This window comes from Mycteria americana, chromosome 9, assembly GCF_035582795.1.
Source record: "Mycteria americana isolate JAX WOST 10 ecotype Jacksonville Zoo and Gardens chromosome 9, USCA_MyAme_1.0, whole genome shotgun sequence".
NCBI classification, from domain to species: Eukaryota; Metazoa; Chordata; class Aves; order Ciconiiformes; family Ciconiidae; genus Mycteria; species Mycteria americana.
This window is the reverse complement of record NC_134373.1, coordinates 13,983,396-14,005,927: the sequence shown is the minus strand read 5'-3', so window position 1 is coordinate 14,005,927 and position 22,532 is coordinate 13,983,396. Positions and strand designations below refer to the sequence as shown.

The following is a 22,532-nucleotide window of genomic DNA, read 5'->3' as shown; positions in this document are numbered from 1 at the left end:
ACAAAAAAAACCACCAAACAAAAAAACAAAAACAGAGTAGAAAATAGTATTACGAGGAAGGAAGATTAGACTGGAGAGTCCAGGGTTGTTACTCATGCAAAAAAGAACAAAATCTTATCACACAAAAGCAACAAAGCAACTGTGTGGCAGAAGAATGACAGGTATATCAACTACAGTAGCTGCCACTAAAACAAGGGGTCAGATTCTGTTGTCTGTCAGAAATTACTTCAGTGAAGTAATTTGTGTTACCTTGAATGCACATTGGCATCAAACAGCAGAATCAGCATTTGACATTTGAGGGGATTTTGCAGTCATAGTATCTTATATTACCTGTAATGGGAGGTACAAAAAAATATCGCTACTACAGGATGGCAAAGGCTAAACTTTTAATAGCATAATTAAGTCATAGGTCCCCTAATCCTACTTCACCTGACAAAGCATTTCACCTGGAGACAAAATGGTCCATTCTCTGTTATGATCCTAAGTCAGGATTTGGGATGTTGGGTTGCAAAACTGGCAAAACCAACTTTAATCATGATAAAATTTCAGCAGCAGAAATCTGATTGTTAAAAAAACCTTTTACATAACCTTCAAACCCTTTCTTTTAACTTAACCTTCAATTAAAGAAAGTTACTGCAATAATCTTTTTTCTTTACCTCAATGAGATTTCAACTCAAGTCAACATGTTGACAAAAATTAAGGTTTCCTCCTTAAAAGGAAGGCTTAAACATTCCACTGCTGAATATTCAACTACAATTCTTGAAAGATCTGTTCTGGTTTGTTTCTAAACCTTTTCTTTCCAAACATGCCTGGCACCCCAGATTATTTCACTAGTATCACAGTGTCTGTCTAAACATAGTCAGAGGTTTGCAAGCACCTTTCAAAGACTACAGTGCATTCTGGAAATATATTCTCTTAAAAATGCACACTAGGAAGCCTTTCCAACAGCTCCAACAGGCCCAAAGACAAACTCAGAGGATGTACCCAATTTAACTACGTGATTACATTCTTACTGTAAAAAGGAGAGCCCCATTGTAACCTCTTAAATCTTTGGCCGTAAAACTCTTAAGGCAGTTACTCTGAAGGATTCTATTAAAATCAATTTGTTCTCTAACTACTTTGATTAGTTTTTAATATGTACATGGTAAACTGACAAAGGATTGCTATAGTTGTTGGAGCTCAGATAGCAAAGTAGAGAATGCCTGCCCGTCCATCTAGGCTGGGCTAATACTGTAAAATCAGTTGCTTTAAAAGCAATGAAGTGTATAAGTAGTTATTATAATAAATTATTTTAATCAATGCCTCTTGGAGTCAGCTACTCTTGAGAGAATGAGGAAAAGTAAGGAAAAGAAGGTATAATGTGCCCCTGAAGGAAGAAGTAGGAAGCTTTTTCAATATGCTTTGCAGCTGCCAAGGTAGTTGCCTTGCAAGGAATAATGAAAGTTAGAAATTACTCCCTTCCTAGAGTCAGAGTAGACAGGTTATAAAGGGACAGATTTATTCCATGTATGTGGAAGGAAGATAGTGACCTAACATGTGCTGGAGTTGATGGAGACAGGACTTTATTGAGAAGATTGAAATTGTACTGATAGAAATTAAACTTATATGGGATTTAGTAAGTATGCTTTGAGGAGGGACAGGAGACACAGAAGTATTTTCTATTCAAGCAGATATATGTAGTTATTAAGTAAAAAAGTGTCAGGGAAACTGTTCAAGTCCTGCAGGCACTTACACTGCATACTACTGCTATCCAAACTATTTGTGGCTGATAGATCCAGCGAATTAGGCCTCTGTGCTCTTCTAGTCTGGGTCTGCCCAGGATTTCTCGCTACATTCTGGATACTGACTGTAGCTGTGTCTTGCACTGGACACGGATTACTGTTGTTGTTATTGGCATTTGTTCGGCCATTATCCAGTGGTCGCTCTCTCCTGTCTACTAGGCGGTCCAGAACACCTTCATCATGGCCAACCTGCTGCTCCCGCCTCAACAAGGGTTCATGCTCATCAGGGCTTGAATTAATATTCAGCCGACTATCCTCTCCACTGAACTGGTTCTGAAGCATTTCCTGGGCTCTCTGCGCTACCGAACTGGTTGTCTGGCCAGACGGCACTGTCCCATTGGCATACTGGGTTGTGCCAGCATGAGAGTTTATGCTGTGGCTTCTCCCAGCCACTCCGTTCATGGTAACTGTCACAACATGAGGTTCTGCAGCATTGATAGTGTTCATCTTGGCAACGCCTGTTTCCACTTGCTTCAAGTTTGATTTGTGCTTGCCACCAAATTTTAACCGTGGCTCCTTTGTTGAATTTTTGGTGTTTAAGGGGAGGCTAGTAGGCCTCTTCGGAAGGTTCTGTTGCTTGGGTAGAGGATAGACCTGAGCAGATTGGACATCCGGAATCAAACATGCTTGACCATTGCCAGCTTGTGTGAAGTCCTGTTGTCCTGTCACCTCTACTGCAAGTTTTATCAGCGGATAAAGCAAGCTGGAACTAGTGCTGCTGAGTGGATCTGGCCCGCTAAACTGCTTAAGTGAATGTTCCATCAGATTCTCATCAGAGCTTTCTTTCAGGTTCTTATCCACTTCTTTTGGATCCAATTTATTTGTCTCTAAGTCCTCCTCTGTTAGCTGCAGACAAACAGGGGTGGGCCCACCTGGCTGCATGACATTAGTAGTATGTAAGTTTGTTTCATCTGAATAAGGCATTTCAGATATGGTGGTCATGCCAGTGCTAGGAGTGAGGCCAGTTGTATTGGTGGTGGTAGTATTGGTGGACAAACTGGTGACACTTGTCTCAGGACTGGGGATACGAGCTTGCGCTTGTTGCCGCTCATAGTTAATGGAGTTTCTATTCTTTTCCCCTGAAGTCAATGGTGTAGTGGACATTGAATGTTCAGAAGAAATGTTCTTCACTATGCTGTCAGTGTGGTGGATTGAATCTTCAATGTAGGAAGAGGAAGAGTAATCTGGATATGGCCTTATCTTTGACACACGTCTGTGATGCGACAGATTCCTTTAAGAAAAAATAAGTGATATTAAGATCATATATGTAAAAATCACCTCATATTATAAAGCCTCTCATTTAAGAGAGCTGTATGTCTTTCTGTTTCTTTTCATGCATAAACTAAGGACAGATACAGTACAAACTGAGGTCTTTCAGTAACTTCCTTGGAAAATCCTGGGTAGCAGAAAATTGGTTTTACTAGGACAGCAATATTGTCATGGATGTTATTTATACAACTAAGTCAGATAACAGTAATTTTCTTCTATTTGTCCAATATGCTGTTTGTCCAGTTCACTGCTAAGGTACTGCTCTAGTTGCAGAGAAGTGATACTGAAGGAGGGCAACAAGAACTCAACACACAAGATGGAGAAAGTGATGCTGGGAAAAAATCACAAGGTCCTAAACTGTGAAAAAAAATCTATTATTTTAACAATTTAGGTATTCTGTGATTTTAACATGATTTTTTTTTCATTACAATAAACACTGCCACATACAGCAACATTACTCTTCTCTCAAATCCACATCTCTAGTGTATACTATTAAGCACTAATGTCAGTTCTGCAAATTCTCACTCCCTCTGGATCATAAATAAGCAGAGAATGCGTAGCATCTCTCTCACTGGGGTCAGAATAGCGACGACTTAAACAACGGCCCTGTGGTTCTTTAGCTGAAAAGCTACGGGTTTGAGACTCGGTGATTTCCTGAACTCATATTGCCTGCAAATTCACAGTTTTTAGAAGAACATTTTAAACAGAAGTTTCATGCATCATTTAGCAAGAGTCCTTAAAGACAATTCATAGTCACTTCATATCTTTGCAAGCCTGTTTGGACAGTTTGCCTAAGTTCAGTTTAAAAGGCCCCTCTGTGAGAAGTACAGTTGTTTACACAAAAGGTGCCTGAATTCTGGGGACACATAGGAGATCTTAAGAACACAAGCAGTCAGGATCATGCCATACAATACCCATATGCAGACTAGCTCACGTAACACACACCTGCTTCATGGGTGCAGAAACATTAAGCTAGCAGCGTGCTCTAGCTTCCTTCCTGGAGTGAGCTGAGCATTGCATTGAGCATTCGCTGCTGACTAAAACCAAATGTTTTCTCTTCTTACCGCTCATTTTGCATGGCAGTTGACATAGGGTTGACCGTTGGACTAACTGATTTATTTCTCTCCCAAATCATCATGAGTTCTGCCATCCTCTCTTCAGCACACTGCGCTGTTAGTCGAGCTTCAGCATCTTGATCCCAACAGTCTTCAATTGTTTCTTTAAGTGACCTCACAGCCTGCCAGGAGACAAACAAACAAAACCCCTTTATCTTAAACTATTTTCCCTTTATATTGTGCTTCTAATTTACTGTTTTATGACAGCATTCTGTATGCATGAAAATAGTCACAAGCTGGTGAGAAAGAGAAACAAAAGATACACAATTTCATTCAAAGCTAGTTTAATAACAGCAATATGCAGGACTAATATTATCATACCTCATATGCACACCCACCCACCAACTAGGAAGACAATTATTTATGAAAAGCTACATTCACCATTGTCCATACAACCTTCAGCCAGCCCTCTCTGATGTACGCATGCTCAGCTCACTCTCCCTGCCTTACGAGAGCTATGTACTAAGGATTGATGATATTCTGGAAATGCTGTCATTGTTATCCTCACAATTCAGCTAATGGTCCCTGCCTTACTTCCCTGCACTGTATGCAAATAACACAGCCTTGCTCATTTCGTCATGCTTTTCCTCCTCTGTTCACTACTGTAACATCCAAATGCCTCATAAATATCGGTGAATTTGTCTGCACTGTGGGAGGAGATTATTGCTACCCTTGTTTTACAGATGGAGAAAGAGGAACAGACACTCTTTCCCGGGATCACACTGTGGGGGGAATAGTACAGTCAGGATTAGAGCTCAAGACCTCCAAAACGTGCTGCCATATGGTCAGAGACTTGGAGTGGATTCAACTGAAATTATGAGCACAGAACAGTTCTGCTTCCACTGCATCCGGAGTACAAAAAACAGGCAGACATTTATTGGCCCCTGCTGCCAATCTATGGCCCATGGATAGGAAACGGTTTGCCAGAACATCTCACATCTACAGCCCAGCTTTAACCTCTCCAACACCAATGACTGTGCACAGTCCCAGCTGGGCACTAAGGGATTCAGTGGGTCCTGCTGACTGCCTCTGTGCCAGAACTGCCTTGTTCACTTCTGGCAGCGAAAGCCAGGACTAGCTCTGCATGCTAGCCAAGACCTCCTCGCCCACAGAGCAGGCTCCTGGCATCGCTTGCATCTGGCAAGTCACTGCTGCTTAGTGATGCAGCTATGGCTGCACAGGTGGGGATGAGCTCCCACACAAGCAAACCTTTTATCTCCCTTCCCACAGTAGATCGAAGAGGGGTTAAGCAACTACACCCTTCTTAGCTGAGGGACATGAGTCTAAAAGCACCCTCAGGGACAATGACAGGATAGTATATTGGATCCGTTTTCTCTCCCGGAATAAAATCCTTCATTTGGCTTTTAGGACATGATTTAGTCACAATTTAGATACATCTATGTCAGCGGACACCCTCATCTCCTGTCTTGCCGCTTTGTAAGACTCTCCCCTACAGGTTTCACCAGCAGTAAATTTAACCAGTGTTTAATATTGTCTCTCTTCTAGCAGATCCTTTCCTTTTGATGTTTTAAGGATCACAAAAGGAGCACAGTGATGACTGTATAGATAGTTAACAAAGCTGAAGTTCTAGAGCTTCACATTTACCACAGTAATGCGTTTTCTATTAATTTCAGGTTCAGAGAGGTCTATACTAAAATGCACTATTTAGAAGTTCTAGCACTCATAAAACAGATAGAAGGGACAGAAAATCTGCATTATTCTATTCTATTAATATCCTTCAGTCCAGACCTTTGAAGTCATCTTGGGCCCTGCTTTGGCAAATGAAACAAGAATGCTGCTAACATCTCAACTCAGTTTATAGCCCTTGAATTATTTTATGCACATCATCTGCTCAGATTGTTGACTTATACTGTGAAAAACAATACTGCTAATCAAGGTCTCTATCATAATGCATATGTTCAAGAAGCAGACTGAGATTGCATAGGTAATCATAAATTTAGGATTCCACATCTTTTGAGTGCCTTAATTATGTGACCTAAAAAATAAAACATTGCTTTTTATTTGTATTTCTCAAATGAAAAGGGCAAATACATTTCTCTAATAGATGAATTTGCATGAAAGTGTTAAAACCCAACACGTCAGCATAGCTTTAAATAACAGACAAAAGTCTTATCCCATGCATTAGATACAGGAGGTTAGGAACTGGTTCCAGGGTGAGGTTATCCGGAGCTTAGTTTTCTACAATATCTCCCCTAGAGTGCTCATTCAGACTAGCATAGGGTGGAGTAGGTTGTTTGATACCCATGAGAGAACTACAGATTGTTTATTTATTCTTCTTTTCTCTTAAAGCAATGGCGTAGATCCATCCTTAGAGCTGGAGTTATCATTGTTGTTATTATTTTGAATTTTTGCAAAAAAATTATTGACAATACAAAGAATGTGTTAGGCAGTTTAAATATGGGGATCATTATTAGCTCAGTGTCTAATAATGTTGGAGTCTATTGGCTTGTTAGAACATAAGTAACATTTAAAATGGTAGACTGCAAAACAAAACAAACCTTCTTGAACTGTTCTAGTTATAACCGTCTTCAAAAACAGCTGTCAAGCTTGTTCTTCCAACACTGCATTTGTCAACATGGCTATAGTTAAAACAGGTGTTGCTTGATTTCCTATATAGTTTGGGTGTGGATTCCCCCCCCGCACCAAGACTGCCTGGCCAAAACTGTGTAATAAAAGAACCTCTCTATGAAGTTCTCAACTCAGTTACAACATGTTTTACAACAGTGTTAATACTGGAGGCTATGCTCCTCTCTGAAAATGGTTTCATACATATTTACAAGTACCAGCATAGATGAGGCCTTAGGCTCTCTATTATCTGCACGGTAGCTACATACTTATCAACTAGCAAAATCTCTGAAGATTGAAGAGCACAATTTCAGTAAGGGAATAACTAAAAGTATCTTTTTAAGTAAGAGTCAAATATGTCATTTTCATACTCACAATCAAGCTATTCAGCTTAAAGAAGCTACCATGTATCAGGTGGAAGCCAGTAACTGCATTTCACTTCGCTTGTAATAAAAGACAAACACCCCCCCGTAAGCTAAGGGGACTCGCATTACCTCACCTTTGCTGCAGATGAAAGCAAGCACACAGTCTCTTACCGGAGTTCAGCTGACTTGCTGTAACTTGTTGGCCTGCAGCAGCAAGCAAGGCTCTAAGCCATAGCTATACTAATTCTAAACAACAAACATTACTATGTTTATAGTCTTGAAAATAAAAATTGCAGATCAAATGAAGCCATATAAAATTTCTAATGTAGTTATAATGAAATGATTGCTAGAAACTGTAGCTTTGCAAATTCTGAGGACTATACAACTTCAGAAAAAGTTTATTACAATGTTTATAGATTTTAGTTTTAGAAGAGTATATTTACATTTTTGCCAACTATTTTAGGGTGTTATTAGTTTATAAAATGTCAAAAAGCACAAAATGCCTTTATGTTTCTCATCCAGCATACATAGAACATAAGGGCACTTCATGCATAATACTACAGATACTGTCTAACAATTAATATAACAAGTTATCTTCTGTGTATCACACTTCAGCATCCGATAATAATCATGGTATTTTTCTTTAAAAGAAATCTAGCTTTCATGTCAATGGCTTTTTAAAATTCAATATTTAAGAAGTCCAGACAGAAGCAGCTCCCAATCCTTAAATACTAACAAAAATTTAAAACAGAAAGAAAAAGTATTCAAGAATTGCTTTTAAGAAGTGAGTATGCCCTATAGGTGGTTATATGATTGTTTCTTTGAAAATACTCTATCTCACCAGGCTGTTCTCCTTCCACGCTTCTGGGAATTTTGGTCTTTGCTTCTCTCTAGACACCAAGACTTGCATATCTTCAAAAGTAGGATGGTTTCCGACTTCTGTCTGGAAAGCCATCTGGTACTCTGGCACAGATTCTCCTGTTAGCAAAAGAAAGAAAGAAAAAAAAAAATCACAGATTAAAAGGCAGCGCAAGGGCTTTCAGGTGATGAAAGGCAATATCAAAGTTGCTGTCTGTCGAGATGTTCTCCACTTTTCCCCAAAGTCTAACTTCACAAAAAAAGCTGAATTAACTGCAAATGAATTAAGTGTTGTTCAGTGACCTCTCAAAGGATAGCATCTTCAAACTTTGCTGGTTGAGTGGCACATTCAGAATGTCTTAGAGCCTGAGGATGACACTTTATTTCTGTGAAATGTCGTTGACTGAATATATTCATGTACTTCATTTGGGAGGAAGCCCAATGAGATTACAAGTCTCTGCACATAAAGTGCAACTGTTTGACTACAGAGAGAATGCTGCATGTCAGATTAACTGTACATGCTTTATCTTGGGAAGAAGATGGTGGTTGTGACACAATCTCACGTGTTAAATTCTAAAAGTCTACTTCCTCTTGCTTTATTTTATACGTATAGAGGATTTCCCTGAATTTTCAATGTCACTAGCATAAATAAAAGTACGACTGACTAAAAGCTACGTTAAATGACAGCACTTTCCCATCCATTCTTTCACAAGGAAAGTCTGAAAGACACATTAGCACTCTTACCAGTTCTAAGAACTGGAAGTACTGCCTTTGCTATCAGCCCAACTCTCAATGGTTGTCAAGTCTGGACAATAATGATAATAATAATGCTCAAATTGTACTTACCATGGGGCCTGCAAACTGCTTAAACAGGTAATTTAAAGTCTTTCAGCATGAGCCATGCTTCACCCTCAAATACGCTGTATTGACAACAATCATCTTGAACGCTAGATGGCACCGACTTAATGGCAAAAACAACTGAGAAAATTACTTCCCTTCTTCATTTTAAAAAGCTATGGCTAGGGAGTAGCTTTGGTTGCTGGTACCACTTTCTACTACTTATGTTTTCTCCAGTTCTTTTAGTTACCTGGGAAGAGGTCTGTACATCTCATAAATATCTCCCAGTAGATAAGGCCTAGTGCATACATATCTACTTGTTTCAAAGCAGATTCACAGTCCCTCAAGTTCACTGCTCCTTCAAGCACTTCTGGAGCCATATAGCGGATCGTACCGACCTGGAAAAACATAAAATCAAAGCTTCAAATCAGGAAGCAATTTCCAAATTCCATTTATTATGGATTTTTTTTTTTTTAATACCCTACTTTGATATTTTCTACAGTTAAAGAAAATGCAGTTCTCTTCTAATCAATGTCCTCAGCTTCTAGACTCTTATCAGGAGCCTGGTCATAATAAAACCCTTCCCCTACTCTGTCACTTTTTTGTATGTACCAAAACAAAATAATTTTGTCCCTTACTCAATATTCTCATATGCAATACAATATAGCAGAAATATTTCTTTTTCCTGAAATTACTCTGTTAAACACCAGGGTATGTATTGTAATGGAAGAGGATGCTGCCGAACAAGGAACTTGTTCTCTTAATTCCTGGACTGTCAACAAGGCTCTCCCCTACGTCTTCCATGGTCAATGGTTATTAACAGCCTTGGAAGATATCTATTCATTTCCACTAGGAAATGTTAGATTAGAGCAATCACTCATACTTGTAGGACAGTATTTTGTCACAGGACTCTTCCATATCCCTGCATTTCAAACAGTAGTTTCCCTGTTTCTTTGTTCAGTAAGGGGAGATCTAAAAAGAGGACCTGTGCACTAGGTATTATTAATGTAGCACTTGCTTTCTAAGGGAAGGTGATTAGCACTGAGAAACACATTCTTTGAATGAAATGTAAAGTTATTTTGTAAAAGCACAAAGACAACAAATATACTGAACCATTAGGGACTTTCACTCTTTGTTTAAAATAGTGTCACTGTATTTCAGTAGCCTATATTCAGGTGTCAGGGTATTTATGCTTATACAAAAAGAAAACAACAACAAAACCCCCACTCTCTGAATCACAGCTTCATAAAAAAGAAAACTTAAGAAATCAGTTTCTTCTTTCTGCCCAGAATCCATTCTAGCCCATTCCTAGCAGATGTTTTCCCAATCTGTTCCTTAAATTCATAAAATGATGCACATTCTAGACAGCCTTCCTCAGCAGTCCATTCCAGACCTTGGCTGCCTTGTATACATTAGAAAGGTTTCTTCTTAACTAACCTAAATTTTTCCTCCTACAATGTAATCCCATTACCCCTTGTCCTATCCACACTGAATGCAAACAGTTCATTCCTTTCTCTGTGTAGCAGCTGTTTATGTATTTGGAGACCTGTCTCTGCCTTTACTTTCCTAAACAACCCTAACTCTTTCATCGTTTCCTATAAGGTATTTTTTCAAGCATCCCCTGTTATTTTGTCCCTGTTCTTTCTCAGTTGGTCCATGTCTTTCTACATGCACTTACTCTCCCAGATGTATCCATTTAAAGTCCAGAAAATTGCAGATGACACACAGAGAAATGGTTGTAGGATGTAGAATGCAGTATGTCACCATTTCGGAAAAATTAACACCAAAACCACCAAAGAATGTTTGGTCTTCAGTTCATACTTGCAGTACAAGACTGAAGGGACCTGTACCACATCATCACAAACAACATGGCAACCAAACCTACCTTGCATCTTCTCATATCTCACACAGAAAACTTCAGTCTCCAGGGCTGCCAATCTATCACCTTTCAAAATGCTACGTTTGTTTTTGAGTGTTTTGAGAATAAAACCAGTTTCTTCCTATCAAGGTTTCAGCCACTTCTCACCCATATTGCAGCAATTCCCCTTAGAGGAATTGTACCACCTTAACATTCACCTTGTAACAACAGAAACAATTATTTCTCAGTGTTACTTCCATACTAGTTTGTCTTCCTTTATACACTGGTGTGTATACCTTACTTACCTCACTAATGGCTGCGTTATCTTCCTCACCTGGGCGTACCAGTCTGTTTCCAGTTAACTTCATGGAGAGTCCAAAATCGCTAATTACACATGTTCCATCATTCTTTACCAGTACATTGCGGCTGTTCAAGTCACGATGGGATATTGCAGGTTTGTAATGGTCTATTTGGACACATGGAAGTGCTTGTTATTATTTGAGCAGTTCTACTGTTTGGCGAAATGAGAGAACCTCATTATGTCTGCTCAGCTATTATAAACAGAAAATCAACTTATCTTTTAGAAAGCTAATACTTTTGCTTCTTTATAATGAGCTCCACGGTATGCTATCTATAGAAAACTGACTGGCATTCAGAGTTTCACTGTATCTATACAATATATTAGGCTACTGCTATATACAGTTTTAGTGTTTGCCAATAAGCTTCTTTCCAAGGGATATTTCAGCATGATTTTGGCAGGGGAGACATCATGCACTTAAGCACAGACCTGCTGCCACAGCCCTGACAGCCATTCCAAATGCTTTCTCTCATATCCACACTCCTGTGTCAAATACAGCACCAACTATTTATGTTATGATTGCGATTGGCACCTATTCAGACGATATGTAGACAGTATTACTCCAGAGAGTCTGAACATCTCCTTCATCTTGCAAAGGATCTGATCTTTTCCAAAGAATAATCTCAGTTGTTCCTAGTTCATATGTAATTTATTTTGTTACTAAAGCAGCCAGCACTATAGAACCGGTTTTACTGTGGAATTTCTTCTACTCCATGAGTGCCTTCCTAGCATTCATAGACCAGCCTACGGCTGTCTCTTCTTTATGATGGAAGGTTTACACATTTTCTGGCTGCTAATGGACACACCTGTCTGCACATTTCGAAATGATGAAATTAAGATGATAGCTGCAGTTTCAATGGCACATAGGAATACTGATTTAGGTATTTTCAGCCTTGCACTTTCAACGGCATCTTCAGTTGTCATTCTTTGCTAGAGTTGATGCTTAACATTTGAGATACATAGTTTGGAATTTTAATCCCAACATTAGCACCTTAACATAGAATTAATGATAACATCCTTTTATTTACTGCCAAAAAGCTAACACTTCAGTGCCAGGCCATATTCTGCAGCCTGATACATCACAGATGTCAGAATATCTGCTTTATAATCATGATACTTCAGCTGCTGAAATGCTGGCTGAAGCACGCAAGCAGAGATATAAAGATATAAATCAATATGTTGTCCCATCCGGTGCTCTAATAAAACACTAGAAGTCCAGCAGTATTGTTTGTACACAGCAAAGACTAGGCCCACACCCTTAGACAAAAATCAAGGGATATGATAAATAAAACTACAGTGGAGTTAAAAGATTTCATTATTTCTCTTTGTGTATACAGTTCACACACAAACTAAAAATTGCTTTGGTGATTTGTGTCTGAACTGCAAAAACAAACAGAACACCCCATCTGTTTGCTCTCTGCTAGACAGACACCCAGTGCTTCAGGTCTTCAGCGATCTGTTGCCATGATACAGCAGCACTGCACAACTCTGCCTCCTCCTCTTGCCTTTCTCTGGGGCTGCGCTGGCTCTTACTCCATGTTTTCATACAAGCGTCACAGATGCAGCCCACAACGTGGGATTGTTCAGAAGGAAAGAACATCTCAGAAGTTCTGAGTAATCTCTATTTGGAGTCATCATTTCCTACTCACTGTGCTGTCACAGAGAAAAAAGAAAGGCAGGAATCTACTACCTGATAGAAATAGAGTATCTTGAACATCTTGGCATCCCTTCCTGGCCTTACCTCCTCGAGGTAGCTCCGTGTGCAGGTATGCCAAGCCCCTAGTTATAGAGTGTGCCAAACGACAGGAGCTCACCCAGTCACTTGTGTGGAGACTCAAATATTTGCATAAAGAACCCTAAAAAAAAAAAAAAAAAAAAAAAGATAAATACTGGATTAAATCCATCGCCCAGTTGAATAACTCAAAATCTTTAGGAGAGTCAGTTTTATCCATTGCTCCTGAAAGGTGTAATCCTGCAACTGCTTCTGTGTTTACCCAGATGTTCTAAAACACAAGATTGGACCAAAGTTTCATTAATTTCTAGTGCTACCATTTCATTTATCTAAACAAGTGGAACAGAAAATTTATCACAAAATAACAGGGATTTCCTTTAGGAATAATGATATTAATTATAAAAAAAAGCAAAGCATGCACTTGATTTATTCTTCTGAAAAAGTCTTGTTGAACAACAGAAGAAGAAAGGTAACTACAGACATAATAGCCTGGGTTACTAAGGAGTGGTCTTTAAACCATTAGCACTTAGAGAAGAATACTCAACATCTCCCCTGCCATAATCTATTTATATATCAAAACAAAAAAACCCCAAAGGCAATTCAGAATAGGAGCGAGCCCACACGCCCTGACGAAACAGGGAAAAAAATGTCATGTTCCCCTTTTCTTGAAAGGGAAGTTAAATGTGAAAAATGCGTGATTTTTTAGTAATTGGTGGTGGAATCTCCATGAAAACCAGAAGGAAGGGTGTCAATTATGATACAGAGATATTCTAGAAACTGAGACTGCTATCTGAACAAGGGCCAGATCCTGCAAACTATGACACCTTTGAGCAGTTTTTATGCACATAGTCCCCAATGACAATATACTCATTTTAAACAAACTAAATCCCCATGCATGAAGAACAAGTCGTCCAGCTGTCTCTGTATACATATTACAATATAATGTTTATTTATGACTACAAACTACCATGGTTTTGCCTATTTAAATCTGTAATCTTAAAGATGCACCAATGTGTAACATCTTACCATGGCTGCAACTAAAACCACTTTATTGCAAAATTAGTTATGTAACATTTGGTTCAAAAAAATCTGGCATGTGCCATTTCAGTCCATTTGGAGTTGACATTCAGGTATATAACGCATGCACAGTTCAGATGGAGGCACACAGATACCAGAATTTAAAATGACCGAAGCACAAGACTTTTTTTTAATCCAATGCTAAAATGAAAACCAAAGTTCTTGACACTCCTGAATAGAATTACAAAAGTCTTACAGCTTTTCAGACTTAGCCTGTGCAGAACGAGGAACCCATAAATAGATAACCTCCTCAGTGAAAACACAGACCAAATGTCACTCATACGGGTTTACACAAACATTTTTTTTTCATTGTTTAAAATGCTGTTATATGAACTTCAAATAGATTGTGGTAAGAAAAAAAAAAAAGCTGAGAATCCACCTAGAGATGAGTTAAAGAATTTTACATATTTTTTCTTATTGTTTAAAGCTTTTTAAGAAATACAAACACTCTTATTAGCCTCCAATTGCCAGTAACTTGGGTGCGGTAATGGATTTTCTTGGCTTAGTGGGTTGAGATTCCAGCCCATTCTAAGGGAGGCCACAGGACTGTTGTCACGGTGTGACTGGGAAACGCTCACTGTATAAAGATCTCAAACCAACTTCAAGATCTTTCTGCTGCAGAGCTTGCTAGCCACCAGATATTTTTTAAGCTAACTGAGGGCTGTGATTTTACGCTTTTAGTGAAGTTCAGTATAAATGATAACCAGGAGAAGTTTTAGTAAAGATTTAGAGAGATATATATTTGTAATTAGGATTATTCTTGTTAGAGTCATGAGTTACATGTTAAATTGGGGACATTTGTTCTGATTATAACTTTTTATAAAATTGATGTTCTTGTTTTAACAATCATAAGATTCTACTATCTGTTTTACAACAGTTTTTCTGTTGTTCTAAAAAGACATGAATGTCTGACTACTGGGGGGACAATTCTGTGGCTATTACGTATTTCCTACTATGTCATCCCTTGCAACTTACTGCGTATTCACCTGCCACACCTCAGAGTACCATCAGAACAGCATGTTGATTGATAAATACATGTATCTTTCCTCTTATTACTTGCTCACCTACTTTCTTCGGTATAAAATATAATAAATATCGGTATAAAATAGAATAAAAGTATTTTGAGGGAGAATGATGTTTTGGACGGGGAGTATTTCACCTGCACATCTTGTATGGGCTACTCCTTATTGAAATAAGATTTATGGCTCCAGTTTGAACGGTGCAATTCCCTTTTTGTAGGGCTGCCACAGCAAGGTTCCTTCTCTGCTGTTAGCTCCACATACAGCAGAACATCTGCTCACTGAATTAAGGATCACACTGTGCATTAATTACACCTGCTGTGCACTTTTTCCAATGACTTCCAAACCACCAGTGGATTGATTTTAGACTAATCTTGCTGTTCTTAATACCATATTGAGAAAGAATCTGATAGTATGATGTCATAAGCCTGATCTGTGCATTTAATCAGATCGTTAACAGATCCTGTTTCTATAAGCAACAAGAGAGAATTTTCAATCAAATTACATTTCAGCTGAAAATCCTTTCATTCAAGAAAACAGCAAAAACAGATCACCTGTTAAGACAGTTAGGCTATGCCATCCCAGGAGCAGAATACTCACTTGATTTCACTTAACTCAATTAACTGAAAATAAGCCTACTCTGCCAGAGCTGACATGCTTTGCCACTGTCCATCTGGTATGGGCACGACTGAGCTTTTTCTATGGTCATTTCTAGTCTCTGCAATCGCTTCTTAGATGCTCATCTCTTATAAGCTGACATGATCAAGTGTGTTCTCACTTAGAAGTTTCAGTTAAGATACTCTTTCTATATTTGTGAAGTGCTATGTTGCCTTAAATTTGCATATATATTTAGATATTTATATACAAGTATGCATTTAACTTTCAACACAAGCATATATGTAGAGCCTAAACACCCTAAGACAGGCCTTACTATTTATTTGTGTTCTGTTTCTTTTTGCTACTTGAATAAGCAACTTTTGTCCTACTGTCCCCATAACAAATCAGGCCTTAGCCATCACCTTTCCACGCTGAAGGAAATATAATACAAGTTCGCTTACTTGAGACTGAAAAGCTCATTAAAAAACTTATTTAACTGAACTATTAAAGTTCTTTCCCATGCACAACAAAAAACTCCCAAGATAAATTGTGAAACGTAATTTTTTGCATTTTCATATATGTAACCCCCCTATACCTTACGTTTTATGATTTTTCATGAAAGCAATTCACATTCATGCTGTGTATTTTTAAAACATTCTTGTTTCTATGCGTGTGTACACACACACACACACAGAGTATTAGGAACTCAAATCAATTAATTTGAGGGATGTAAGCATTCTGTTAGCTAAGGAGATTTGAAGATATGGTTCTGGAAAGTAAGGCTGCCTTCTTAAGACTTGTCCTGCATCATCAATATATGGTACAGCAAAATAAAGATGGTATGCCACAGAAAGCTTTAAAGAAGATAACAGGATAAAAAGCCAACATGATTTATAGTACCACAAACTAGTTTGACAACAGTATTGGATCTATTCTGTTTCATTGTAAAGAACCCCACCATTTACAGCTAACTGAGTGAGGTCATAACTACTGTAACAGAGATATAATGTCTTAATACTAAGAAGTTTTAAATTTATGGAATTATTTTTAAGTAAAAACAACTCTTCAAATTCTGTCCTTGAATATTGCACAGTTGACTAAAAAAAATCTGCACCATAACCAAGAGCAAACACTACAGCTAAGAATTTGCAAGACTACATTTGGTAGCAGTAACTGGGAAATCTTAAAGGGTATTACAGGAAACCACACTAAGGTTCATTAAAATTGTAATTTATATGGATTATTTTTACATTACTCTGCAAGAAGCAGCAATGAAAAACACTGGCAAATACTAAAGTACATCCTTTTTATGTGGCTATTCTTAGGAATCTAAACCAATCCAATTGATTTCTTTGAAGCACTTACATTGGGGTAATATTCCATCACCAATAAATATTCCATACGGCCATCTGCAGTGAATCTCTCATCCCCCACAATGAAGCGGGCAATGTTGTCATGTTCCATCAGTGGAATCCTGTAAATGTTCCTCTCATTGACAAAGTTCTGACGATTGGCAAAAGAAAATACTTTCACAGCAACTGGACGTTCATCTAGGGAGCCTTTATACACTGCTCCGTATCGTCCCCGGCCAATCAACTGCAAAAAAATATAAGTAATTAGTTCACTAAATAATAAATGAAGACGAAAACCAAGTTTTCACTCTACAAAGATTGTACACCAACTTTTATACTGACTTACACTATAAAAATAGTGAGTATAGTGAATTTTGTATCGAAAACTAGCATTAGAATGCTGTCATAAAAGCTACTTTGGAGCTGCAAACCTCAGTACAGGCCAACTTAGATCTTACTGAATTGATCTATAGTCTGAATACCCAGTAAATAAATCATAAATAATCTATTCAGCAGTTTTATATACAGAATCAATAAAATCCATGTGTTTTGTGCTGCTAATTCTCTTATTAAACTTTTGCCTACTAAACATTTATAGCTTTTATGTGATCAATTTTAATTAACTCCAGAGATCACAAACATTAAGCTCATCATTTTAGGTTTAGGATAGCTTTATAAGCTGTACCTTTTAGGTGAGTACTAACAATATATGCATTTGTAGTGCAAAATAGATACCAAAAGAGGTAAACAGGTTTTAACAGAAAGGAATAATTATAATTCCTTACTACCTGTGAATCTTTATTCTAGCTCCCATTACGTTAGACAGTCTTCACAGAATGGCCTTTCCCATCTCCATGGCAACTGAAGAAAGATGCGATCTCTGCTCTAAACCAAAACGTAGGACCACCTTCAGGAAGAGTTCTAGTTTCTAAAGCTCAAAAAATTCTAACTACATATGAATTTAAGCATCTATTCAATTGAAATAATTTTCAGGAAGACCTAGACATGAAACTGTAAGCATTTCATGGACCAGTATCTTTTTACTTTTTAAATACTGACAAATGGAGGAGGAACAGAAAGCAGAAGTGATTACAAAAGTAATGCTTCTAAAGACAATAAAATTGTCTAACAGCAAAGTTTTCAACAATAAAGTATCCTTTAACAGACACACTTTCCGTTTCTCAGTCCTTCCATGTCACTGGATTGCAAAGCAGCAGCGAGTCACTTCAAGGCAAAATCCCGGAATGTATTCTACCCACAGAGATGTGAAAAGGCAAGCACAGGTTAAGACAATTTGTTCTGCAACACCCTGTGACTGGGGATGAGGAGTCAGCTCCTTAGGATTTAAGAAAGAGGACAGAAGACCCCATAGCAGATCTCGCCACCAACAAAGTCGCTGCTTTTTCCAAGACTGCGTATCAGTACGAGTAATTTCATTTGGGGCTTTGCACACTTCTACAATACGCATCCTTATACTCTTGCAAACTCTGCCTCAAGTACTTTTTTGTTGGCAGACGGCAACCAAGCTTCTTTGCCGATTAGTCTGCTGTCACCATTAGCCCAGACCACACTGCATGTCTGCAGTCTGCATCTCTAGGTGTGATTTCTAATGGGCAAAAAGAAGAAAAGTACCACTCAATCTCTCTCAGTCATTCTACTGATTTATTTCTGGCTAAAATCTTTTAAAATTCTGTAAGTTCTATCAAGCATGCCAATTGAAAGCATAACATTTTGCAGTTTTCTGATGATACATCTAATACCAAGCTGAGTAGAAAGTTCTGGTTGGCCTCTAGTTGCCATGGAGATAGACAGTACCCCACTGTGAAGAATGACTATACATAAATGCACCACTACTGAAATATACTGCCCTATCTGCAAGTAAATTCTATATTCCAATGGTGTTACTAAAGCATTTCAAATGACTATGATAGGATACTGTATTTAAAGCGATCAGTGTCAAGCAAAAAGATGGATCTTTTGATGCAATGCTGAAATACAGCACATTCCAATTTCCCCCATTACCTCCCAGTGTTTAGTATTTTATTCTCAAGGTAGAACGTATTCTAGCTAATACCAACAATATTACTAACAAAACCAGGCAAAATGTAACTGCGGTAACCTTTTTTTCTTTTTCTTTTCATTTCTTCTTTAAACTGTGATTCATAAGAAAACATTATAGGAGCACTGATACATTTATTTCTGTAACTATATACCTGGGAGGTGATACGACCACAAGCGGTACATTGAATAAAAATGAAGATTAAGAAACCGAGTTGAACATTTACCTCCAACAACTTCAGATTATCCAGATCCAATGAGGGCTCTGATGCTGCTGCCTCCATCATGTTCATACTGTGCAATCCTTGTTTACGGTCTCCTGTGGAAGGGGGTGGGGAGGGAATCAGACAGTTTCCTTTTTTTGCCATGCCACAAGTGAAAATAATACAACTTACCTGGGACTTGGCAGAAATACATATTGTAGGCAAGGACATGACAAATAAAAAGAAATCCTGTAAAATCTTCTTGGAGTCAGTAAAATCAGCAGCAAAGGTGCTGATAGCTACAAAGTAAAGGCTATCTGCTACACAACTGTTTTGATAATTGAATGTCACTGGCAATAACTATAAAGCATGTTCACAATCTCACTTAAGCTGTGCTGAGCAGAGCATTTGTTGAAGAAAAATGCCAGCTTGGACAAATCATGAATCTCTGTGGACTGATATGAAAGGGGTATCACCATAAAGAGTCAGAGAGGAGAAAGGGGAGCATTATGTACAAACATATAATAGGGACCAGGAAGAACAGAAGACAGAAGTATAACTTTGAGAAATAGTCAAAAGAACAATTTAAAAAAAAAAAAAAAAGACTGTCAAACCCTACCTGCAAGCATCCTGTATCCAAAGAACAGAGCAGCAATCAAAACAGCCAGTACAGACACAGATGCAAGGGCAATAACTATAGTTTCATCTCGATGAAAAGAATGAGAAGAATCTGAAAGAGAACAAGATGAAGACTCTTTTAATTGTAAATTTGAAAGAATCAGCACTATAAACCATGTAACTGTTATTACAACAATGAGGAAAAAAAATTGTACTCTAGCTTGTAAGACATTGCACTAAACTCTTCTTCCTCTTAAAATCTAGGGATGGCAAAAGAGTTGATCAGCTCAAACACAGCTGAGCACACATTCATCGGCAGCTTTTCCCAGTCTTCCCTTGCCACTGTAGAGAGGCACCAACAGCAGAAAGTGAATCTTCTTTCTAGCTGGCAAAGTTCAGCCCAGCCATACAAAGCCAAGTTGATGCAGTCCTGCTCTGCTATCTGTGCCTTAATCCAGTTTCCTGGTATGAATCAGGTTTCTAACCTTTACAAGTTTTTTTTTGTAATTATTTTTCCCAGAATGAAAATCTCAAAAAAAGTTTGCTAATAATGCTGCAAATGTGATGAATACTGAATGTTTGTATTCAAACATCTACAACATACATTAGATACAAGTCCATTTGTGCAAATATTTCAAAATACTTTGCGGTTTTGATTTGTTTTGTGTCAGTGCTCAGATAATTTTTAGCATAATTCTCACTCCTTAATTCACAAAAAGACAGACATCTCCACAGACTGCAGCAGAGTATCAAGAAACCTGAAATAACAATAAAACACTAAACAAAACTAAATAACTAGTTTTACTGAACCTTTTAAAAAATAACATTCGATTTTTGTCAAAATGTAAGTATCTTGCTTCCCCCCGCCCGAGGGGGAAAAAGTTTTCATGAAAAAATTTGTTAGTGTCTTGAATGGTTAGCTTAATGCTTCTCCGCATCAGACCCCAGTCTTGCTTCTTGCAGGCATATAAAAATTCAGCCACTTTAATATAAAAATTTATTACTGCAGATATTCCTCTGATGTCAGAATCACTGGAATGTGGCACTACAAGACCTCATTTACTTTGGCTTCAAAACCAAGTTTGGGAACTATGTTTAAACTTGTCTTATATATTGCTAAAAGTACTCCTTAAAAGACTGTAATGAGACCTAACTATGCTAAAACCACAAAATATAAAATGCACACAAGGCTTAAACATTGGGTAAATTTTTAGGTGAGACCGAAATACTATTTATCCCAGTCTACACTAGCTGAATAAACTGACAAATTCACTTTGCTTGAACTGCATTTAAAAGAAATTAAACATGATTCACTTATTCCAGTTCCCAGTTTGGACAGACACAAGAGAACCAGATAAGAAGAGAAAGCAAATTTAAAAGACAACAGCTTCCATTTTTACATAACCATAATGGTAGGAGGAAATAATAAAAAGCTGGTAAAACAATACCAGAGAGAGTTCCAGCTGTGATGCAGGTATGTGAAAAATCACCCACCAAAATAACATGCAGCTCATATCTGATAAACCCTTTAAATAAGAAGGTGCTTGTGATAATCACGACACCATCAAATTTAAATTTGTTCCATCAAAAGAAATACCATCACTACTGGTTTTGGTAAAATAAGTTTCACTAAGAAAATAAGCTATTGCCACAGAGCACTGTACTGTGGAAAAAGAGTTGTGACTTCTATTGCAAGGAAATTAAAAGATCCATGTTACAATTCTCATCTGAATTATAAATTCAAAACTTATACATACGTACATACATATTAAAAAACACAACATCATAAAGGAAACTGTTACCTCATACAAACTATATGAAATATTACATGAATAATTGCTGGCAGGGAAATCGTAATTTTGACTTTCATATTTTTGTGAATAGAATTTACATTTTATTGGCTTATCTTTTAAAATCTACATTAAATGTGGGGGTTTTGCATCAGTTCAAGATAGTGCCTAGCATGTAATAAGAAAATGCAGGTTTTGAGGGGCCGGGCTTCTTGCTATAATTTCAGCTGTATTTTCTTTGACCATGCAACTAGGGTGCAGCCATTTACAACCTTCCCATTGCTAGATATACAGTAATCGTTTCCACCACTGTTTGCCAAATGCTATCTAATGCCTAAGTTTGACTGCTCTGCGTTAGTTCTTCTTAGAATCAAAGGGTTAACAACATGCTTCCATCATGAGGGCCCTCCTCTACCCTGGAACAGGATTTTGCTGTTCCTCCACTCCTAGCATGGCCCAGGGCAAGGGCATCCTGAGCAACACGGTTATTTAGCAGCGCTGGCCACACTGGCACACTTGCTCTTTCTCCCGTTAGAAGCTTGTGAATGGTGGCATTATGCAGGCTGGAGAGCTACTAGAAAATCTCCAAATAACAACGTTTTGTGCCGATCAGCAGTAGAAAAACATACAGAGAAAAAGGATCGTTGCTTTCTCATTCCTTGATGGACCATCTCCTCTGGGGGCTTTTTATCTTTAGTGGGTAGCTGGGCAGCCACCAGGTAACCTCAAAGAACTTCCCTGGCCTTCAACAGGAACGAATGTTTTAATTTTTTTTTAAGCAGACAATTTTTTTCTTAACAAATCTTAGATTGGCTTATCTTGAACCAATTTTTAATTCTTATAAACATTTAAAAATAATGTTGTCAACATTCCAACAGCCAACTCAGTCCTACAGTGTGAGTTACTATTGACAGGTTGTTGAGCAACATTCATAAATGTAATAATAATTACAAATTTCTTAATAAGGGTAACTGAACATCTCAATGGAGTGGTAACATGCAGCTCAAACCAATATGAGTGCGTAAAACACTGCATATGATGGCCAGCCATTTCCCAGCA

At 37.9% G+C, this 22,532-nt stretch overlaps 1 protein-coding gene across 2 annotated transcripts in view; it reads right to left on the bottom strand.

Moving 5' to 3' along the window:
• The window catches only part of BMPR2 (bone morphogenetic protein receptor type 2), a 111,360-nt gene that overhangs the window by 5,640 nt on the left and 83,188 nt on the right, over positions 1–22,532 (bottom strand). Inside the window, exons 4-13 of one of the 2 annotated variants that reach the window (XM_075512432.1) lie at positions 19,685–19,795; positions 19,090–19,181; positions 16,818–17,048; positions 12,769–12,883; positions 10,975–11,135; positions 9,062–9,209; positions 7,958–8,094; positions 4,115–4,287; positions 1,733–3,012; positions 250–330 (exon numbers count right to left, since the gene is read on the bottom strand). In XM_075512432.1, the coding sequence (XP_075368547.1) occupies positions 281–330; positions 1,733–3,012; positions 4,115–4,287; positions 7,958–8,094; positions 9,062–9,209; positions 10,975–11,135; positions 12,769–12,883; positions 16,818–17,048; positions 19,090–19,181; positions 19,685–19,795 (2,498 nt within the window). In that variant the 3' untranslated portion in view covers positions 250–280. The remainder of the gene's footprint in view (positions 1–249; positions 331–1,732; positions 3,013–4,114; positions 4,288–7,957; positions 8,095–9,061; positions 9,210–10,974; positions 11,136–12,768; positions 12,884–16,817; positions 17,049–19,089; positions 19,182–19,684; positions 19,796–22,532) is intronic. The other variant, XM_075512431.1, reaches the window with a different exon arrangement.